The sequence below is a fragment of the Eleutherodactylus coqui genome, chromosome 1 (genome assembly GCF_035609145.1).
Source record: "Eleutherodactylus coqui strain aEleCoq1 chromosome 1, aEleCoq1.hap1, whole genome shotgun sequence".
NCBI lineage: Eukaryota > Metazoa > Chordata > Amphibia > Anura > Eleutherodactylidae > Eleutherodactylus > Eleutherodactylus coqui.
Window position 1 is genome coordinate 247,504,482 of NC_089837.1, and position 20,930 is coordinate 247,525,411.

Consider the following 20,930-nt stretch of genomic DNA (forward strand, 5'->3'; position numbering starts at 1 on the left):
AACTACAAATTTGACTGATGTGGAAAAGTTTTCCCAAGATGCTCATAGGATGCACAATCAAGCCATGTTATGCTCTGCATTGTAGCCACTTCCATTATGGGATAATATACCCCTATTTGAAATGAATCATTATATTTTGAAGGAAACCACACCTGCAGACGACAGGCACATTTTTTTTATGAACAGATTACACTGGATATAATTAATGGCAATCGTTCACCAGTTATTCACAAGCTGTTGAGAATCAATGCTGGGAGAACAGCGGCCTCACAATAGCCAACTAGTCAAAAGTTTGTCAAAAAACTCAGGACTAATTGTTTATAGTGATGTTAGGGAGTAGAATCAACACATTGTGTGGCTAAACACACAGTATGTTATATAGACAATGTAAAATTATTAAATATGAAGAAGTTAAACAAAATACAGGTTTATAAAACTTATTAAAAAAAAAGGAAATATATAGTAGCCAGACACAATGGTAATGAACTAAATTTGGTTGCCTGCCACCGATTCATATCACTTAACATCATGTTTAACAGAGTAGAGCTCCCATGACCAACTTGAAATCTCACGTGGAAGAAATATATGTCCCTTCTCCCAGTACATACAGTATTTCTCATGAAGTATTGATAAGTCTGCTCTCACTTAGAACAAGATAAGCCAGTTTAGTCTGCTGTTCTAGAGTTCTGGAGATTTTAATGGAAAGTATCAAATCTCCTTGTTTCTCCAAGTAATGGACATAAGTACACTGTGACCACAGCCTAAGTAAACTATTATCCATTCATGAGCTTGCCTAGCAGCTGCCTCTCTATTTATCCGCACCAGAATGCAGGTGCATGAAAACCATTACAGTCAAAATGCTTTTCAATTACACTTCATGTTCATTATAGCAAAAGCAAAACACAACAGCATAAACTAACATATGAGCATATTGTGCTACCAAACAATCAACATCAAGATCTATGCATATACTGTACAAAGAAATACTCATCTTCTCTGAATAAAGTAGCACACGCAATGGACAGCCTTGTAATTAGAGGCTGTGGATAAGATTTTAGCTTTATGCTCCGAGATACACCCAAGATGATTCCCTGTACCCTTTATAAACTGTATCTGATGCTGCAATTTATTATTCATTGATACGCTGGTGACATTTGACATTTAACCAACACTCTTTACTACAACAGACTTTAAAGGGGTTGTCCGGCCATAAACATTAGGTCTCATTACTTCTGTTTGCCCAATACAACGCACTTTGTAATCTACATTGTGCATTGTAAATTAGGCAAACAGAAGTTATTCACTTACCTTTTGGAGTGCCCCCCCCCCTGTGTTGCTCCTCGGTTGCCATTGGTTCCGACAAGTCTCTTGTCCTCTTCTTGTCAGGCCAGCTCCAGGTGTTCTCTGCACGGGGACGCGCTTCTTCTACTCCACGCATGCGCAGTAGATCTTCTTCTGCCGGCTGCTTCAGGAAGCTCTGGTCTGCCTGCAGGGGACGCGCGGCCGCGGGATCTTCAGCTGACAGGTAAGGGGAGTGGAGGAGGGGGAGTGGAGTGGAGTGCCGGTCTCTCATGGGGGAGGGGTGCTGCGAGCTGTCAGTAGTCTGGGGTGGGGAGGTGTAGGGGTGACAGACCAGTCAGTGAGTAGTCCCGGGATGGGGGTGAGGGGGAAGGTGGGGGAGCTGCTGGTCGGAGCTGTCAGTCAGTGGGGGGGGGGTGGGGGGGGGGGGGGGGGAGGATGCTGCTGGTCGGAGCTGTCAGCTGGTGGCTTGCGGGGGAGGGGGGGCACTGGAGGGGGACACTGTGGGGTGCATGTGTGGAGGGGGCTGTGTGTGTGTCAGTCATGTTTGGTGCTACTTTCACTTTCAATAGCTGAGGATCGCGATTCTCTGCTATTGAAAGTGCTGCTACAGATCACGATCCTGCTAGAGCTGTGACAGCTGTTAGCAGGAGATTCCTTCATCTCCTCAGCATGTCCCCTCATTACTGGACACTGTGACAGGGCTGTCACAGTATCCAGTGATGAGGGGACATGCCAGGGAGATGAAGGAATCTCCTGTTACAGTTGTCACAGCTCTAGCAGGAGATCGCACTGCTCTCCCTGCCCTCTCATTGCTCTGAATGGGACCGGACGGCTGCCGGCTCTATTCAAAGCAGTGAAGCGTGCGTCTGCATTATGACGCCAGTCCTCCAGTCATGTGACCGGTGTCATCAGGAGCGCGCACGCTGAGGAGAGAGAGGCAGCAGTGCATCATGGGAACTACCCAGCGGCGCCATCTTTGAAGAATTATTCAGGCAAACTTTATAAAGGGAAGAAAAGAAATGAAAAGGTAAGCAGAATATCGATTTTTATGGGAAAGGCTGTTGTGTGTGATGCTTCTACTCCACAGGGCATTAATGGGGGGGGGGGGGGGGGAAATCAGTTTGGGCGGCGGACAACCCCTTTAAGCTCAACTGCGTTACAACGGCCGAGAAGACGCCTACAAGCTGTATATACGTAATGCCAGGCATCAGAAGGTCCAGGAAACTCTGAAAGAGTGAAGACCTTCCAAAACAGATGACTTTCATAACACACTGCCAGCGATGACATTGATGGTTTAAAGATAGCAGTAGGGACTGACATTTTGTCCTGCTACCGTGCACAGTAAATGCAAATATGCACACTAACACATTGCCTGCTTGCCCCTGAACAAGTTACATAGTATGTTTGGATGAAGAAAATCATATGTTAATCTAGTTCAGCCTATCCCCCCCCCCCCCCATGTTGATCCAGAGGAAGGCAAAAAAAAAAAAAAAACACAACAGGTAGAAGCCAATTTTCCTCATTTAACAGAAAAAAATATCCTTCCTGACTCCAATTCTGGCAATCAGAATAATCCCTTTATCACGACCCTTATGAAGTAATCAGTGATTAGAACCTGTAATATTTTAGCGCTCAAGAAAGGCATCCAGGCCCTTAAACTCTTATCGAATTTATCATCACCACATCCTCAGGCAGAGAGTTCCATAGTCTCACTGCTCTTACAGTTAAGAGCCCCCTTCTATGTCGGTGTAGAAACCTTCTTTCCTCTAGATGTAGAGGATGCCAACTACTTACTGTCACAGTCCTGGAAATAGATAAGATTGTGGAAGAGATCTCTGTATTGTGCCCTGATATATTTATACATAGTTATGAGGTCGCCCCTCAGCAGTCTTTTTATTAAAACTAAATAATTCCAATTAGGATAATCTCTCTGGGTATTGTAGTCTATCCATTTTATTGATTACTTTAATTGCCCACTTTTGTACCCACTTAAGCTCTGATAGGTCCTTCTTGAGTCCTGGTGCCCAAAACTGTACGCAATATGCCATGTGTGGTCTGACCAGTGACTTTTACAGAGGAAGACCAATGTTCTCGGAATGTGACCCTATATGCACCCCATGATCCTAATTGCCATGGCTGCAGCTGGCTGACATTGGTTGCTTCAGTTAAGCTTACAGATAACTAAACTCCTCAAGTCCTTTTCATGTCAGTTTTGCCCCATGGTTTCCCATTTAGTGTGTAATGGTGACATGTATTTCCCTTGCCCATGTGCATAACCTTACATTTATCAGTGTTTAACCTTAATTTGCTACTCTTTGTCCAAGCCTCCCGACTTATCCAGATCCATTTGCAACCACATTCTGCCCTCTTTTGTGTTAATTACTTTACATAGTTTTGTATCATCTGCAAATATTGAGATTTTACTGTGCAATCCTTCTACCGGTACCAGGTCATTAATAAATATATTAAAAAGAATAGGGCCCAATACTGAACCATGTGGTATTGTGAGGGTATATATATATATTGCCATATGTGTTTTTTATGCTTTTATACCTATATGCAAGTTTTATTCAATTCCAAATGAAAAAAACTTATATGTCGCCTTACATCAGATATTCCAAGGCTTTGCAAGAGATGATGTTCTAGAAACACAGCAAAAAAGAACCAGACATGAAGGACGCATGTACTTGGCCGTTTTCCCAGAAACAAGATATCAAGATGTTCAAATGTACATAACTTTCACTGTCTTAGGCCGAAATCCGGACTTCTTAGAATTGAGTGGGTGATTCTTTGTACTGGAGTTAATTGAATACGTGATTTTCTGTACGTAAGCCAGAGGCGCCAGTATCAAGATAATGACTGTTATATGATTTTCACTGTCTCAGTCCGCAAATCCGGACTTCCCATATATGGTTATGAGCCCATCACCCCCTAGTGGGGATGGGACAAAGGGTATAAGATCTCATGTAATCTGTAATAAAGTACGTCGACGTTGGCACAGCTGAGAGCCATGTCCCGTGTGAGAAACTATACCAGACCTCTGTGTGGTGTCTATTCTTACGGCCGGCAGCGGGGCAAGTGGGGTGGGCCCGATTGGTGCTGTACTTAGAAATTTTAACCCTGATAGTATGCCACTAGTAACGGTGACCCAATCAGAGTATCTACCATTAATAACCACCCTCTGCTTTATATCACTGAGCCAGTTACTTACCCACATATACACATTGTCACCCAGACCAAGCATTACTTTATATACCAACCTTGTATCTGGCACAGTATCAAATGCTTTGGAAAAGTCCAGATACACAAGATCCAATTACTTTTCCCGATTCAATGTAGAACTTACCTCCTCATAGAAGCTGATCAGATTGGTTTCACAGAAGCGATCCTTCATAAACCCATGCTTATGTGGAGTTATACAGCCATTTTCCTTGAGGTACTCCAGGATAGCATCTCTTAAAAACCCTCCAAACATTAAACCCGCAATAGAATTAAGACTTACTGGGCTGTAATTTCAACTTTTTGACCACTTTTGAATATTGGAACCACATTGGCAATGCCCCAATCAAGTGGCACAGACCCTAATACTTTAAAGTCCGTAAATAGGAGAACCAGCGGTATGTCTCACATTACTTAATTCCCTTTAGAATCCAGGGGTGTATGCCATCAGGATCCGGTGATTTGTCCATTTTCATTTTTTTAAGACGGTCTGCCCTTCTTCCTGGGTTATGCTGCAAAACACAAGATGAGCTGTAGGGCAAACAATGCCTGGCAGCTCGTCCCAGTGATGTTCGCTCGTGCTGTTACACGGGAGGATCGCTGGCATCGCTCTAAACGCTGCCAGAATGAAGGTACAGCCGTCCTTCCTCTGCCTGTCTCCATTTACAATAAACAGGCAGTCATTCAGAAGTGAATGCTGTTTAGACTAAACAGCAATCGGTTCAGTTTTCTGCATGCAGAAACTGAACAATACTTGTTGACTCGTTGCATAAATTTACATGGTATGACTATCATTCAAATTCCTGTTGGAGTGCAGGAATTTGATCGATTCTGAATGATAACCGTTCCATGTTAAAGAACCATTAAATTGATGACATTTAGTGGAGAGTTTACATAATACTGTTCTATGTTTAAATCTCACTATGGGTCCCTGTTATACTCACCGGACAGTCCTCTCCGTGCAGCCCGACAAGTCTCTGTAGCTCTTCACAGCACCCCCGCTGTCTCGCGAGAGGTTGCTGGTTACAGGTGGCTATGGGGACCAAACGCAAGAGACAGAAGACCGGCCGGGCAGCACTGAGAGGAGGCGGCTGGTGAGAAGACTGTTGTATGTATGTGCTGTGTGTGTAATGTATATGTTTGGGTAGCGCGCATATGTGAGGGTGGAGGCATACTCACCTAGCTGCACCGCTGCTCTGACTCCCCGCTCCGGTAGTGTGATGGAACCCTAAGGGTACCTTGCAGCAGACATTTGTGTAAGTTTTCGTCAGATCGTTTCTAACGAAAAAGCTTACATTCCGTGTATAATACATGGTGCGATTTTTGAGCAAAATATTTGTCAAAAAAGGCGTCTTATACATGGAAAAATACGGTAGTTGAAGAATAGTTTAGGGTTAATTTGCTCTCTTTGGCAATAGGTCTCTCTGTCTCCACCTTTGCTGCTTTTTAGATAATTAATATTTTTCTTATAGGTTTTTAGAGCTTCTTCGCTGCCTTCTTATTATAGTAGTTTAAACGCTTTCTTTTTGTTTTTTTATTGTTCGCTTTACTTCTTTATTGAGCCAAATAGTTTTTTTCTGGAGCTTATGACTGCAGTGGAAGATCTCTGAGCGTATGACTGCAGTGGAGGGGAGGGTGACGAGGTGGAGGCCCAGATAATGCCATTAAAAAGAAGATATGCATAGACGAGAAGAGACTGTTTCCATTCAGTTTATATGAAGTACTTGAGGGGAGTTAGCATCTCTATTCATAAATCGATTGCACGTCAGTTTTTCTCGAAAACTGGACTCCGAGGCACATATTATGTATTTGTTTAAATTCTAGGTTGTTTAATTATACCGGTCTCCTTATGTCAACATATATCCCAACTCCTTATAATGGGGTTGTGTGTCAGATACTAGAGTATATGGCTGGGATTCCAGACACACCTATACTATTAGTAGACAATTTTAATTCTGTTATTGACCCCTACTGGGTTCGATTACCGGTGGAGTTACAGGGAAGGGATACTTAACCCCATTTGGATGACTTTTGCAAGAGTTGCTTCTTATGGATTTACTAGCTGATATACCCGGCTTCGCCCGAGTTAATTTGGTACTGGTGTTTATCTGATGTTCAGACGGAAAATCTTCTGAAGCTGTGGTTACTTTAGAGATACCGGAAAAACATATGTTCACCATTTTGCATAGTTCTCTGCGTTACCCAGGAAACACCACGTGGAGGCAACCATGCGAAGTTTCCTTTATATAACATGACATCAGGAAGTGAGAGAATTAGATTTCATACGTAAAATTTGGACGCTAATTCTTTTGCACTTAGAATTGAATAATTGAGTTGGGACCCATTAACTTTTCCTATTTATGACATAATCAATGCCCGTGCCAAATTTTAAGTTTCTATGTGAGAAAATTACATTCCGTACGTAAAATTTGGACGCTAATGCTTTTGCGCATAGAATTGAATAATTGAGTTGGGACCCATTAGCTTTTCCTATTTATGACAATCAATGCTCGTGCCAAATTTCCCGTTTCTATAACACCGGAAAGTGAGAAAATTACATTCCGCACGTAAAATTTGGACGCTAATTCTTTTGCACATAGAATTGAATAATCGAGTTGGGACCCATTAGCTTATTCTATTTATGACATAATCAATGCTTGTGCCAAATTTCACATTTCTATGACACCGGAAAGTGAAAAAATCCCATTCCGCACGTAAAATTTTGACGCCAATTCTTTTGCGCTAGAATTGAATAATCGAGTTGGGACCCATTAGCTTATTCTTTTTATGACATAATCAATGCTCGTGCCAAATTTCAAGTTTCTATAACACCAGAAAGTGAGAAAATAACATTCCGTACGTAAAATTTGGACGCTAATTCTTTTGCGCATAGAATTGAATAATCGAGTTGGGACCCATTAGCTTTTCCAATTTATGACATAATCAATGCCCGTGCCAAATTTTAAGTTTCTATGACATTGGGAAGTGAGAGATTTAGATTACGTACATAAAATTTCGACGCTAATTCTTTTGCGCTAGAATTGAATAATCGAGTTGGGACCCAATTACTTTTCCTATTTTGGAGATAATCTATGCTTGTGCCAAAATTCATGTTTCTACGACATCGGGAAGTTGGAGAACTTTTGGCGAGTCAGTCAGTCAGTCAGTCAGTCAGTCAGTCAGTCAGTCAGTCAGTCAGTCAGTCAGTCAGTCAGTCAGTCAGTCATATATAGATTGCGGGCTAAAAATCCAGGGATTAAATATTATTATTGTCACTCTAGCACCCTTCCATCATCGCGTATTGATTTAGTGATAGTGAACACCTTACTATATAATAGTGTATTGACAATAGAGTACCTGCCCAGGTCCCTCTATGACTATTTACCCATGTTAATGGAGATACAGTATGTAAATAGGGCAAGACAGACGCTCTTCATGGAAATTAAACGCCTTCTGGCTAAATGTTATAGATTGTCCCAACATATTGGGGTTGTTGGACCAATACTTTATGTTAAATAGTCGGACGACAATTAGCCTCCCATTCGGTAAAGACATGAAAGCTTACGTTCGAGGATTCCGAATTCAAAATATTACTTAGATTAAACAAAAACGTAATGCATTGGGTGGGGAACTACAAAACAGATTGGCTGTTGCGGAGTCTGTGTTTCTCCATGGCAATACACCTGAAACAGTGGCCAAAGTGGAGGGCGGCACAAGTGGCATTAACCAATTATACCTTGGAAACTGCAGCTAATAAACAAGGTTTTATGAAGTAGGCCTATTTTGGGGAGGGGGAGAGAACTAGTCATATGTTGGCTGTTGTAGCTAGAGCACAGGTGAGATCTATATATACACATCACTGGTTTGACAAACAAAAAGGGAAATATTGACACTGATACTAATTCAATCAGTGGGACCTTTTATGCCCCTATGTATTCTTCTAGATCCCAAGGAGAGCAGGAACAAATCAGGGGTTAACTAGAAGACTATAATATTGCCATGCTTATCACAAAAGCATAGGCAATTCCTTGACATTCCTGTGGATGTGGAGGAATTACAAGAGACAGTGGTCATTTAACAGAATAATAAAGCTTCGGGCACTGATGGACTACCAGCAGAGACATATAAAGTCTGGTGGGGTGCTTCTGCCACGTTTGCTTGAGTATAGACAGGAAATGCCATCATCTATGAAGGAGGCAATGATAACGATCATCCCTAAACAAGAGAAAGACCCCTTATTGATTGACTCTTATAGCCCCATCTCTATTGAATGTTGACAAATCATCAATCATTATTAATTTCGTCACTTATTCACCTAGATCACAGTGGATTTATATCTCGTTGAGATCTACAGCAATTAATATCAGGAGGCTTTACTTTAATCTACAGCTACCAAAAGATAATATGCTCATTGGACATCACTAAAGCATTGGACAGTGTAGAATGGCCTTTTCTATCGGAAATAATGGGTAGAATGGGATTTAGCTCAAAATTCCTAGGATGGGTACAAACTGTTGCATGCTTATGCTAAAGCTTGTATACGTGTGAATCGGGGCTGCAGACGAATTCCGATTGTACAGAGGAACACGCTAAGGAAGTCCACCCTCCCCTCCAATTAATTATTTGTGATTGAACCTCTGGCTTGTAAACTAAAAGCCCTTTTACACACAAAGATAATATTTCAAACCACTGAAAGATTTAGCGATCTATTGGCATAAAGTGTTAATAGCCATTAACAGGATCATCTTCATTTGCATGTAAAAGGACCTACAGTAGTTGTTTGCTGTGCCCAGCATGTGTTTGTTTGCACAGCTGGGCAACTGATTAAACAGCTGCTTACACATTCCATTGTTCTCCTCACTGCTAGTAGAAGCATGCCCAGGACAGAACATCCTGCACTCTATTGAAAGATTAGTGAAATATATTCAAATGGAATGTATTTGCTGAGTCTTTCAGAGGTGTGAAGGATGGATTTTAAGAAAACCAAAACCCATTGTTCAAACGAAAAGTGCACAATGCCTGTATTTACATGTAACGATTATCGCTCATTTTCAATCATTTGGACGAATCTTGAGCGATAATCGTTGCGTGTAAAAGGTGTTTAAAGACTACACCCGGATAGAGTGGGATTTAGGCGCGGCACAATAGCTGAAAAAAATTGCAATATATGCAGATGACTATCCAAATTAACAAGCCCCAATAATTTGTACACGTGTCTTTAAATAGTTGGGAGTTAATATAACAAAGATTCTGTCAGATTATACTAAACTAAATCTAGAACTGTTGTTATTCAGATTTAAGCAGAAGTTAGATGTGTGGTGTAGACTTCCTCTTTCAGTAATTGGTAGAGCTAATTTTGTTAACATAATCTGGATGCCACAGCTTCTGTATCTGCTGCGCAAATTAACCACAATGGATCGTGCAATAAAGTTTTTATAAAGTTACTAGCCTGTTCAGAGATCTCACAAGGTGGAAAAACTGGGTGACCTCTATTGCGGCCCCGGCAGTCATAGCGGCCCCAGTAGCAATAGCGACCCCTATTGCTTTCTCAGTAGTAGTAGCGACAACAATAGTTATAGCGACCACAGTAGAAATAGCGACTCCTATTGCTGCGCCAGTAGTAATAGCGACCCCTATTGCTGCGCCAGTAGTAATAGCGACCCCTATTGCGTCCCCAGTTGTAATAGCGACCCCTATTGCTTTCTCAGTAGTTATAGCGACCACAGTAGTAAGAGCGACCCCTATTGCGGCCCCAGTTGTAATAGCGACCCCCTCTTGCGGCTGTAGTAGCGACCCCCTCTTGCCGCTGTAGTAGCGCCCCCCTCTTGCGGCCCAAGGTTGTAGTAGCGACGCCCTCTTGCGGCTGTAGTCGCGACGCCCTCTTGCGGCCCAAGGTTGCAGTAGCGACGCCCTCTTGCGGCTGTAGTCGCGACCCCCTCTTGCGGCCCAAGGTTGCAGTAGCGACGCCCTCTTGCGGCTGTAGTCGCGACCCCCCCTTGCGGCCCAAGGTTGCAGTCGCGAACCCCCCCCTTGCGGCCCAAGGTTGCAGTCGCGAACCCCCCCTTGCGGCCCAAGGTTGCAGTCGCGAACCCCCCCTTGCGGCCCAAGGTTGCAGTCGCGAACCCCCCCTTGCGGCCCAAGGTTGCAGTCGCGAACCCCCCCTTGCGGCCCAAGGTTGCAGTCGCGAACCCCCCCTTGCGGCCCAAGGTTGCAGTCGCGAACCCCCCCTTGCGGCCCAAGGTTGCAGTCGCGAACCCCCCCTTGCGGCCCAAGGTTGCAGTCGCGAACCCCCCCTTGCGGCCCAAGGTTGCAGTCGCGAACCCCCCCTTGCGGCCCAAGGTTGCAGTCGCGAACCCCCCCTTGCGGCCCAAGGTTGCAGTCGCGAACCCCCCCTTGCGGCCCAAGGTTGCAGTCGCGAACCCCCCCTTGCGGCCCAAGGTTGCAGTCGCGAACCCCCCCTTGCGGCCCAAGGTTGCAGTCGCGAACCCCCCCTTGCGGCCCAAGGTTGCAGTCGCGAACCCCCCCTTGCGGCCCAAGGTTGCAGTCGCGAACCCCCCCTTGCGGCCCAAGGTTGCAGTCGCGAACCCCCCCTTGCGGCCCAAGGTTGCAGTCGCGAACCCCCCCTTGCGGCCCAAGGTTGCAGTCGCGAACCCCCCCTTGCGGCCCAAGGTTGCAGTCGCGAACCCCCCCCTTGCGGCCCAAGGTTGCAGTCGCGAACCCCCCCCTTGCGGCCCAAGGTTGCAGTCGCGAACCCCCCCTTGCGGCCCAAGGTTGCAGTAGCGACCCCCTCTTGCGGCCCAAGGTTGCAGTAGCGACCCCCTCTTGCGGCCCAAGGTTGCAGTAGCGACCCCCTCTTGCGGCCCAAGGTTGCAGTAGCGACCCCCTCTTGCGGCCCAAGGTTGCAGTAGCGACCCCCTCTTGCGGCCCAAGGTTGCAGTAGCGACCCCCTCTTGCGGCCCAAGGTTGCAGTAGCGACCCCCTCTTGCGGCCCAAGGTTGCAGTAGCGACCCCCTCTTGCGGCCCAAGGTTGCAGTAGCGACCCCCTCTTGCGGCCCAAGGTTGCAGTAGCGACCCCCTCTTGCGGCCCAAGGTTGCAGTAGCGACCCCCTCTTGCGGCCCAAGGTTGCAGTAGCGACCCCCTCTTGCGGCCCAAGGTTGCAGTAGCGACCCCCTCTTGCGGCCCAAGGTTGCAGTAGCGACCCCCTCTTGCGGCCCAAGGTTGCAGTAGCGACCCCCTCTTGCGGCCCAAGGTTGCAGTAGCGACCCCCTCTTGCGGCCCAAGGTTGCAGTAGCGACCCCCTCTTGCGGCCCAAGGTTGCAGTAGCGACCCCCTCTTGCGGCCCAAGGTTGCAGTAGCGACCCCCTCTTGCGGCCCAAGGTTGCAGTAGCGACCCCCTCTTGCGGCCCAAGGTTGCAGTAGCGACCCCCTCTTGCGGCCCAAGGTTGCAGTAGCGACCCCCTCTTGCGGCCCAAGGTTGCAGTAGCGACCCCCTCTTGCGGCCCAAGGTTGCAGTAGCGACCCCCTCTTGCGGCCCAAGGTTGCAGTAGCGACCCCCTCTTGCGGCCCAAGGTTGCAGTAGCGACCCCCTCTTGCGGCCCAAGGTTGCAGTAGCGACCCCCTCTTGCGGCCCAAGGTTGCAGTAGCGACCCCCTCTTGCGGCCCAAGGTTGCAGTAGCGACCCCCTCTTGCGGCCCAAGGTTGCAGTAGCGACCCCCTCTTGCGGCCCAAGGTTGCAGTAGCGACCCCCTCTTGCGGCCCAAGGTTGCAGTAGCGACCCCCTCTTGCGGCCCAAGGTTGCAGTAGCGACCCCCTCTTGCGGCCCAAGGTTGCAGTAGCGACCCCCTCTTGCGGCCCAAGGTTGCAGTAGCGACCCCCTCTTGCGGCCCAAGGTTGCAGTAGCGACCCCCTCTTGCGGCCCAAGGTTGCAGTAGCGACCCCCTCTTGCGGCCCAAGGTTGCAGTAGCGACCCCCTCTTGCGGCCCAAGGTTGCAGTAGCGACCCCCTCTTGCGGCCCAAGGTTGCAGTAGCGACCCCCTCTTGCGGCCCAAGGTTGCAGTAGCGACCCCCTCTTGCGGCCCAAGGTTGCAGTAGCGACCCCCTCTTGCGGCCCAAGGTTGCAGTAGCGACCCCCTCTTGCGGCCCAAGGTTGCAGTAGCGACCCCCTCTTGCGGCCCAAGGTTGCAGTAGCGACCCCCTCTTGCGGCCCAAGGTTGCAGTAGCGACCCCTCTTGCGGCCCAAGGTTGCAGTAGCGACCCCTCTTGCGGCCCAAGGTTGCAGTAGCGACCCCTCTTGCGGCCCAAGGTTGCAGTAGCGACCCCTCTTGCGGCCCAAGGTTGCAGTAGCGACCCCTCTTGCGGCCCAAGGTTGCAGTAGCGACCCCTCTTGCGGCCCAAGGTTGCAGTAGCGACCCCTCTTGCGGCCCAAGGTTGCAGTAGCGACCCCTCTTGCGGCCCCAGTTGTAATAGCGACTCCTATTGCGGCCCCAGTTGTAATAACGACCCCCTATTGCGGCCCCAGTTGTAATAGCAACTCCAGTAGTTATAGCGACCCCTATTGCTGCCCCAGTAGTAATAGCGACTCCAGTAGTTATAGCGACCCCTATTGCTGCCCCAGTAGTAATAGCGACTCCAGTAGTTATAGCGACCCCTATTGCTGCCCCAGTAGTTATAGCAACCCCTATTGTGACCCCAGTAGTAATAAAAACCCCACAGTAGACCCCGCAAAAATATTAACCTCTTCCAGTAACAATATTAACCCACTTGCCTAGTAAAATCATTAACCCCCTCCCGTAGTCATGACATTAACCCCTCTCCCCACAGTAAAGACATTAACCAACCCCCCCCCCCCCCACAATAATGACAGTCCCCTCCCCAGTATGGACATCAACCCCCCTTCCCAGTAATGTCATTAACTCCCCCAACCCATATACTTACCCCCTCCTTGTACTGGTGTATCTTGATGCCACCAGGAAGCTACCCGCAATGCAGGAGAAGAGTGATGACCGCGGCGGCAGGGTGGACGGGAGCGCATATGGGAGCCCACACGGAGCGTCACAGCACTGTAAGCGGGGCCGGCTGCACCGAATGCAGGGGGACATGGGAGGCTAAATCCTGTGTCAGAGTCCTGTCAGCAGCAGAGAACCCAGGTGCAAGGAGAGCGGACAGCACTTTGGACCACGGTGGCAGGGGAGATGGCACCGTACTTGGGAGCCAACATAGAGGGTGAGAGTGCTGTCAGCGGCCCCAGCTGTAGCGGCCGCAGGGGGAAGGGCAGCAGAGGCCAGTATTCAGAATGCCGGCAGGGGGGACAGCAGCGCCGATGAGAGTCCGGTGGGGGCAACACTGGTAGTCCACTGCAAAAAGTTCGTTACAGCACAGTGACAAAGAGCCAATCACCACGTAGAGGTGTGACACGGCCATCCCTCTATCTTATCCCTGTCACACCCCTACCATCCGGTGGTGTCAAGATACACCACTACCGATATGATTTCCAGCCAGAGAGCCACAGCACCCCTGGCAGCCTCTCGCAGCACCCCGGTTGGGAATCACTATCTTAGAGGATGGTAAATTGGAAGAAATACAAGATCCTAGTTACCGGATTCTTAAAAAACATTTTAATGAAGCACATTTATTTGAAGTGTAATGCCCAACTACTCCCCACACTTTCCCTTATGCATAACATTTGGCGGAAGACTAGGGATAGTATGAGGATTGAGGCTTAGATGCTGCATACTTCTATTTGGCATTTTGCTTACCAGACAGAACTGATCTCCACAGAGATAAAATCTCTAATATATTGGTAGATATTATTGGCACATTCTCCTGTACCATAGGGAAAATATCATTGGTCAACGACTATTTGCAGAGATATTTAAATTCGCTAAATCCGATTATGGCTAATAGTAAACTGGAGGCATATTGGCCCTATTGAAGATTTACAATGGGATAAAAGCTTACAGATCACTCCTAAATTATCACTAAGTGAGTCACATAGATTGTCACAGTTAGATCATATTCCTGCCTCTCTATAGAACATAGAGGTGAGAGATAAATCTCCTCTGAATATGTTGTAAGACTCAAATCACAAGGTTAATGCAGATGTGGTGATGTCCAAAGCTGAACAGATATTGGACAGAAATACATACCCCGATTAACAGTGTATATGGGATTGACTTGGATTTTACACCATTAGGCTGGGTTCACAAAGGGCAGATTTGCCGCGGTTTTGCCGCGATTTTTCTGTTGCAGTTTTGCCGCAGAACTGCTTCTGCGGCAAAACCGCTTCAAAGATTAATTTGGGCTTGCGGATTTTCGTGCGGAAAAATCCGCAAGCGTTTTTTTCCGCAGCGCTTCTTTACTTTTTGTCGCGTATTTGGCTGCATCCAGAAAGGTCTATGGACAAAAAAGCGCTGCGGAAAAGACCAAAGAATGAACATGCTGCATCTTTTAAAACCGTGACGCAGTTGCATTTCCGCACTGCGGCTGTGCGGAAAAAATCCGTCCTGTGAGAACAGCTTTTTGGCAAATCTCATTTGTGCTGCATTGCACTGCAAACGCAGCAGTTTTGCCGCAGTGCGGATATGCAACGGCAATCCGCGGTAAAACCACAGCAAATCTGCCCTGTGTGAACCCAGCCTTAGTGTGTATATTACCAGTGGAAGAACAGGAACAAATCGCAATAGCGAGGCTCCTATTCATAGCTCAACACTGGTTAGATGAAGAGGCCCCATGCTTAACGGTCTTCTTCCGTGGGAGAAAGGAATATATCTTAAACGTAAAACAGGATAGGATTTTGACAGGATATGGAAGAAGTGGTTGAGCGCCCCTGGGGTGGCCCCTCAGAATTTGTTAAGCAATGTTCAACTGAGAGGATATCAATATCATTAATTGCGAGTGGAATACACTGGAGAAGGATATGAAGACTATACAAATTGCAAATTTACCTAAAGTCTAAATGACACAATGATTATCGCTCAAAAGCAATCTTTTAAGTGATAATCGTTCTGTCTAAATGGGCTGCCATCGTGCACTGTTCGTTCATCGATCATTTCTAGAAATTAGTGATGATCATCATCAGTGCCTAAGGCTGATTTTCTCAGCGGGTGGCACTGATGGCATTCTTTCAGCTGGTACCCCGCTGGGACTTCCCAGCGGGATACCAGCTGAAAACTCTGAGAACAAAAGAGGTGTCAGCGCTCCTGCTGTTTCTTGGAGCTAGCAGCTCAGTGGGACACCGCAAGAACAAAGCAGCTGTTTGCATATACAAAACAGCTGCATTGTTCTCTGAGCTATCATAGCAGTGTCCTGCTCTGCCTGCATAACTCTTAGGGTCCATTCACACGGGACAAATATTGGGCAAACGGTGCCCAACACTTGTCCCTGTGTGTTGCTCATCGTTTATGCTACATGAGCAATGAGCTCATGGTTCAGTTTAAACAGCGGCCGTTTAGTAGTGAACAGCCACTGTGTTAACTCAATGGAGGGGGTTGGGGGAGTGAGAGGAGAGAAATCTCCTGCACTGACCCGCCCCTCTGCTGGCCGCTCCGTGAGCGAGCCAGCTCTGCTAGGTCCCATGCGGGAGCGAGGAAACACAGGGACAAGTGTCGGGCATCATTTGCCCGACATTCGTCCCGTGTAAATGGACCTTTAAGTAGCTAATTAGCTACTTAGAGTTATGCGAATATGATCGTACAAAACTGTCACTCAAACTGTAGTTTGAGTGATTTTTGAGCGATCATCTTTCAGTCAAAATGCACCCTTAGAGATGAATCAGGTAGGAATTTCTGCGAAGTGTGATAATGGATATGATTACTTATAACCTCACCTATGTCCGTCAGTTCTGAATATGTGACAATATTTTCCAATGTAATTAAATGGAAAACCTAATAGTTAGGTAAAAGTGATAAGTAAAAGATAACCATTTATGAACATCTCTAGGAATTCTAAAGAATGCCCTTACAAAAGGATATGGACAGAAGAAATATACACAGGAGACTCAAAACCTACACATTTGTTATACGAACAGTTGCTCTACAGTAGAGGCGACACTTGGACTTTAATAGGAGCTTCTTTTACTGACCTGGCCTATTGTGATCAGTGGTAATGCATGAAAGAATTGAGGGGGGAGGCAATCGAGAGTTTATAATGTTCATGTTAAAAAAATATATTTAAAAAAAAAAAATTTCCAATAAATATCATTTAATTGAAAAAAGATTAATAATGCTTACTAAAATAAAAACAATATTTAAAAAAATTCAGGTTTTTATTTTCTAAAATAAAAAAAACATAGTAATAATATAACAACAGGTACCGCTGCAATAGTAACACCCCAAAGATATACAGGTTATTTAGAGCATGCCTTTTCATAATAAGCTGCTGTGTGTGTAGATGAGGAGTAACACTATATCTGGCCATTGTATAACTTGTATCCTGTATTTCTCAACAGTATTCCTCTCTATAAGCTGTATATCTATTTCTCAGTTCTTTATGAGGTGATACGTGAAGACTAGAGGTGAGTGAGCACCCAAATGCTCGTTATTTGAGTCGAGCTTTTCGTAAAATTCGGGAGCTCTACTCGAGTAACGAACCCCATTGACTACAATGGGAGACTCGAGCATTTTTGCATGTGGGACGCCGGGTCCCGAGCTTTTTTTTTTTTCTTGGCTCATGTGTGTGTGTGTTCTCGTTCTCTCTCCTTCCTGCCAGACAAAAAATTTGCCAATGACGCGCGCTGCGTCGCGGCAGGGAGGGGCCAAAACAGGCACGTCACAGCGAAGAGGTGCCAAAAACTCGAACGAGCATCAAGCTCGACAGAGTACGTTCGCGCAACTCTAGTGAAGACTTCTGCTACTATGTTTTCTACACACAGCACATGGAGAGAACAGCAAGTTCTGTGCTTTGTGTGAGAGTACATCAGAGTACACTCAAAAACTTAGGATTTATGAAGGGAATGACACCAAAATTGAGCCCTCTGAATGCCCCCCTTCTGGAAATTACAGGAAGGATTGCATGGGAATTAAGACATCCACTACTGGACCGGGGTTACCATTTCTACCCAGATAACCTTTACACCTGTGTTCCCCTATTCCAGAGTCTCACTTCCTGAAAAACTGTGCCATATGGCAGCTGAATAAAAGGGGAAGGGGGGGGGGGGGTCACAAACAAAAAAAAAACAAAAAAAAACAGAAAAGCCTCCCTGAGTTGCTGCTTGGTCAAAGTTGTGAGAGCACTTCTTTGCGCCTTTTCGCAGCAATACCGCGATTTTGTAGTGCTACAAAGCCGCGCCACTTTGTAGCATCACATGCAAGGATTTTCGGGGGGAATTGAAATATAAACCCTACCCCTAAAATAACCTGTAGCTGAAGAAAAAAAAAAAAAGTATACATCACCTCTCTGGGCTGTCACAGGGCACCGCTGCAGCTTCTTTTCGGTCCCCGACATTGTTTCTCTTCCCCTTGGTTCAATCACAGCCATTCATCGAGCACTGACTGCGATTGGCTAAGTGTCAGGGAGAAACTGCTTGTAAGGTGATGTATGTGTTTTTTGCAGCTAGGGCTTAGATTAGGCTTTAACAGTAGGATTTTCTACTGTCAAAGTTGCATCGAACCGCACGAAAATCGCGTTTTCATGCGATGCAACAGAGGGGAAGGCTCCATAGGGAAACATGGGCTATAAAATCTCACGAGTCGCAGGCATATCAAAACATCGAATGTGTGAAGGAACCCATAGGAAAGCATGGGCTTCACATACATGCAATTTGCAGCATTGTAGCAACATGACAAAATCACGCAACTTTGTCGCCCGTGTGCAAGAGGCCTAAATCTTGCAACTTTGTGATGGATCATAACTTCAGATTTTAAATAGTCTATACAAAGTACGTCAGTGTTGTGTGGTATACTAGGAAGCTAATAGGGTGTAAGCCTGCATGGCGAACTACACGTCTGTACGACGGTCACCCTATACAAGCCTTATCCGTTTGCAACTATAACAGTAAGCAGTCCTCCAATGTATGGAAGATGTGCTATTGGCTGTCAAACTACTAACGACCACTTGTCCATTACTATGTATGCGAGTGCTTCTGATGCTCCGCCCCTGGTGACATCATCAAAAGTCCTACAACATATATAAAACATAGAGCCTGACCAACAGAAGAACACCACAGTTAGGGCTCTTGAAAAGGGGAGGACAAAAATAACAAAATGAGAATACAACTAAACCGTTATAACCTCAGACACAACTCAGCGGTCCTGGCAGAAGACACCAACCTACTGCCACCACAGATCCGGTGGGCTGAAGGATCTGCGGTGATGTCACTGCTGTGGGAGAAGCCATTGTGCAGTTTAGTAGAAAGTACTGTATACTGGATAAGCCAACAGGACCTGTGATGACATCACTGTCATATGATCATGTTTATGGGTGGAGTCAGGAATCACATGACCAGGGGCTTATCACTGCATCCAGGAGTCTGGTGACTTGTGGAAATCAGGATGGATGTTGATGTAGCAGAGCTGTGTGTGTCATGTGTGTGAATCAGGATGGATGTAGTAGAACTGTGTGTGTAATGTGTTGGGTCAGGATGGATGTAGTAGAGCTGTGTGTGTGAATCAGGATGTAGCAGAGCTGTGTGTGATGTGTGGGTATCATAATGGATGTACCATGTAGCAGAGCTGTGTGTATGTGAATCAGGATGTAGCAGATGTGCGGTGTGCGTAATGTGTGAGAATCAAGATGGATGTAGTAGGCTGTGTGTAATGTGTGGGAATCAAAATGGATGTAGTAGAACTGTATGCGGCATGTAGTAGAGCTGTGTGTGTAATGTGTGGGAATCAGCATGGATATAGTAGAGCTGTGTGTGTGATGCATGGGGATCATAATGGACGTACCATGTAGCACAGCTGTGTGGCACTGTGCCACCAGAAACACTGGTACTATAATTTCCTAATAACTACTAGTATGTTACTATTTTGCACTCTCCTATATAGCATTTTGCCTGCTCTGCTTGTTGCTGGGAATTTGTTTGCACCTGTCCTTGTACCTCTGTCAGTAAGTATGGCCTCTTTCTGTGATCTTTTCATGGATTTGAACCTTTTTCATTGATTTGTTTGTATATACATAACTAGACATATTTGTGACTGAAAGGATTTTACACTGGAATCCTATCCTATTGTATCTGTGCATTACTTATGGTGTGCAGTTTTATGTTTTTCTGCAGCAAAACAGAGGAAAGCAAGGGACAGTGAACGACGCCTATATGTACATCTGCCAACTGGGGGATGAAAGGGTTGAAAGTGGCTCCTGACCATCTTCAGTGCACAATGTGGATCTCAAGGTAAAAAAATAAATAAATAGACTATAAGCAAAGTAAGATTTCATCAAGGAATGCAGACAGTCATATTATAAACTACTTACCCCATAGCAAATTCATCCAGATTGGTCTTTCCCATAAGAACTGCTCCTTGGTCAAAAAGCCTCTGGACAACTGTTGCATTGTAGGGGGGAATATAACCTGACGAAAATAAATAAATAAATGGAACAAACAATGTTGTCAGGTACATTTGCACAAACAGCTCACATCTGCATAGAGGCCGCAGCTCATAACAAAAGCCACAAACACCATGCTAGAATAGGACATGCCACAATTGTCACCCCGCAAGCGGAATATCGCAGTTCTATCAAAATGTCCTATGGGCTGTATTTGCTGCGGGATCCGAAGCTCCGGATTCCGCAGTGCAAATACGCCCGTGTACATTAGGCCTTTAGCAGATATGGATTTGGTATGATTTTTAACACATCCAAACCACTCCATGTGAACGCACCCTTAGATCCTTTGTCCCAGTCTCAAATCTCTGTCAGACTAACAGGTTTTCCTGAAGAATTGCCCTGCATTTACTGCCATCCATCTTTCGTTTAGTGCGGACCAGTTTTGCAGTCCCTACAGATAAAGAGTTTGTACAAGGCATGATGCTGCCACCACCGTGCCTCACTGTGGGAATGGCGTTCATGGCATGATAGGAAGCTTGGGTTTGCACTACATATAACATTACCCATGAAGACCAACCTTAGTCTAACCTTACTAGAAAACGTTCTTCCATGAGTTTGCCACATGCTGTTTAAGAGAACACGTTTGGAGCTTTATGGCCACTCTTCCATGGAGGGGAGTGTACAGCCTATAGTGGTCCTATTGACAGATATTTCCATCTTCGCTATGGATCTTTTGTGCTCCTTCAGGGTTTTTATTAGTCTTTGATTAATATGTGATTAATGCCCTCCTTGCTTAGTCTATGATCTTTGGTGGGTAGTCTTCTGCTCGTCAGGTTTTTACACATGCCATAGTCTTTCCATTGTGTTAGACTGCTGCTTCATTGGATGTTCAAAGTTTGGGATATTTTTATATAACCCAACCCCGGAT

At 46.0% G+C, this 20,930-nt stretch overlaps 1 protein-coding gene across 1 annotated transcript in view; it reads right to left on the reverse strand.

The window, feature by feature from the left end:
• Positions 1-20,930, reverse strand: part of QRSL1 (glutaminyl-tRNA amidotransferase subunit QRSL1) — a 56,256-nt gene that overhangs the window by 21,803 nt on the left and 13,523 nt on the right. Inside the window, exon 4 of the mRNA XM_066607856.1 lies at positions 19,931-20,027. Within this exon, the coding sequence (XP_066463953.1) occupies positions 19,931-20,027 (97 nt within the window). The remainder of the gene's footprint in view (positions 1-19,930; positions 20,028-20,930) is intronic.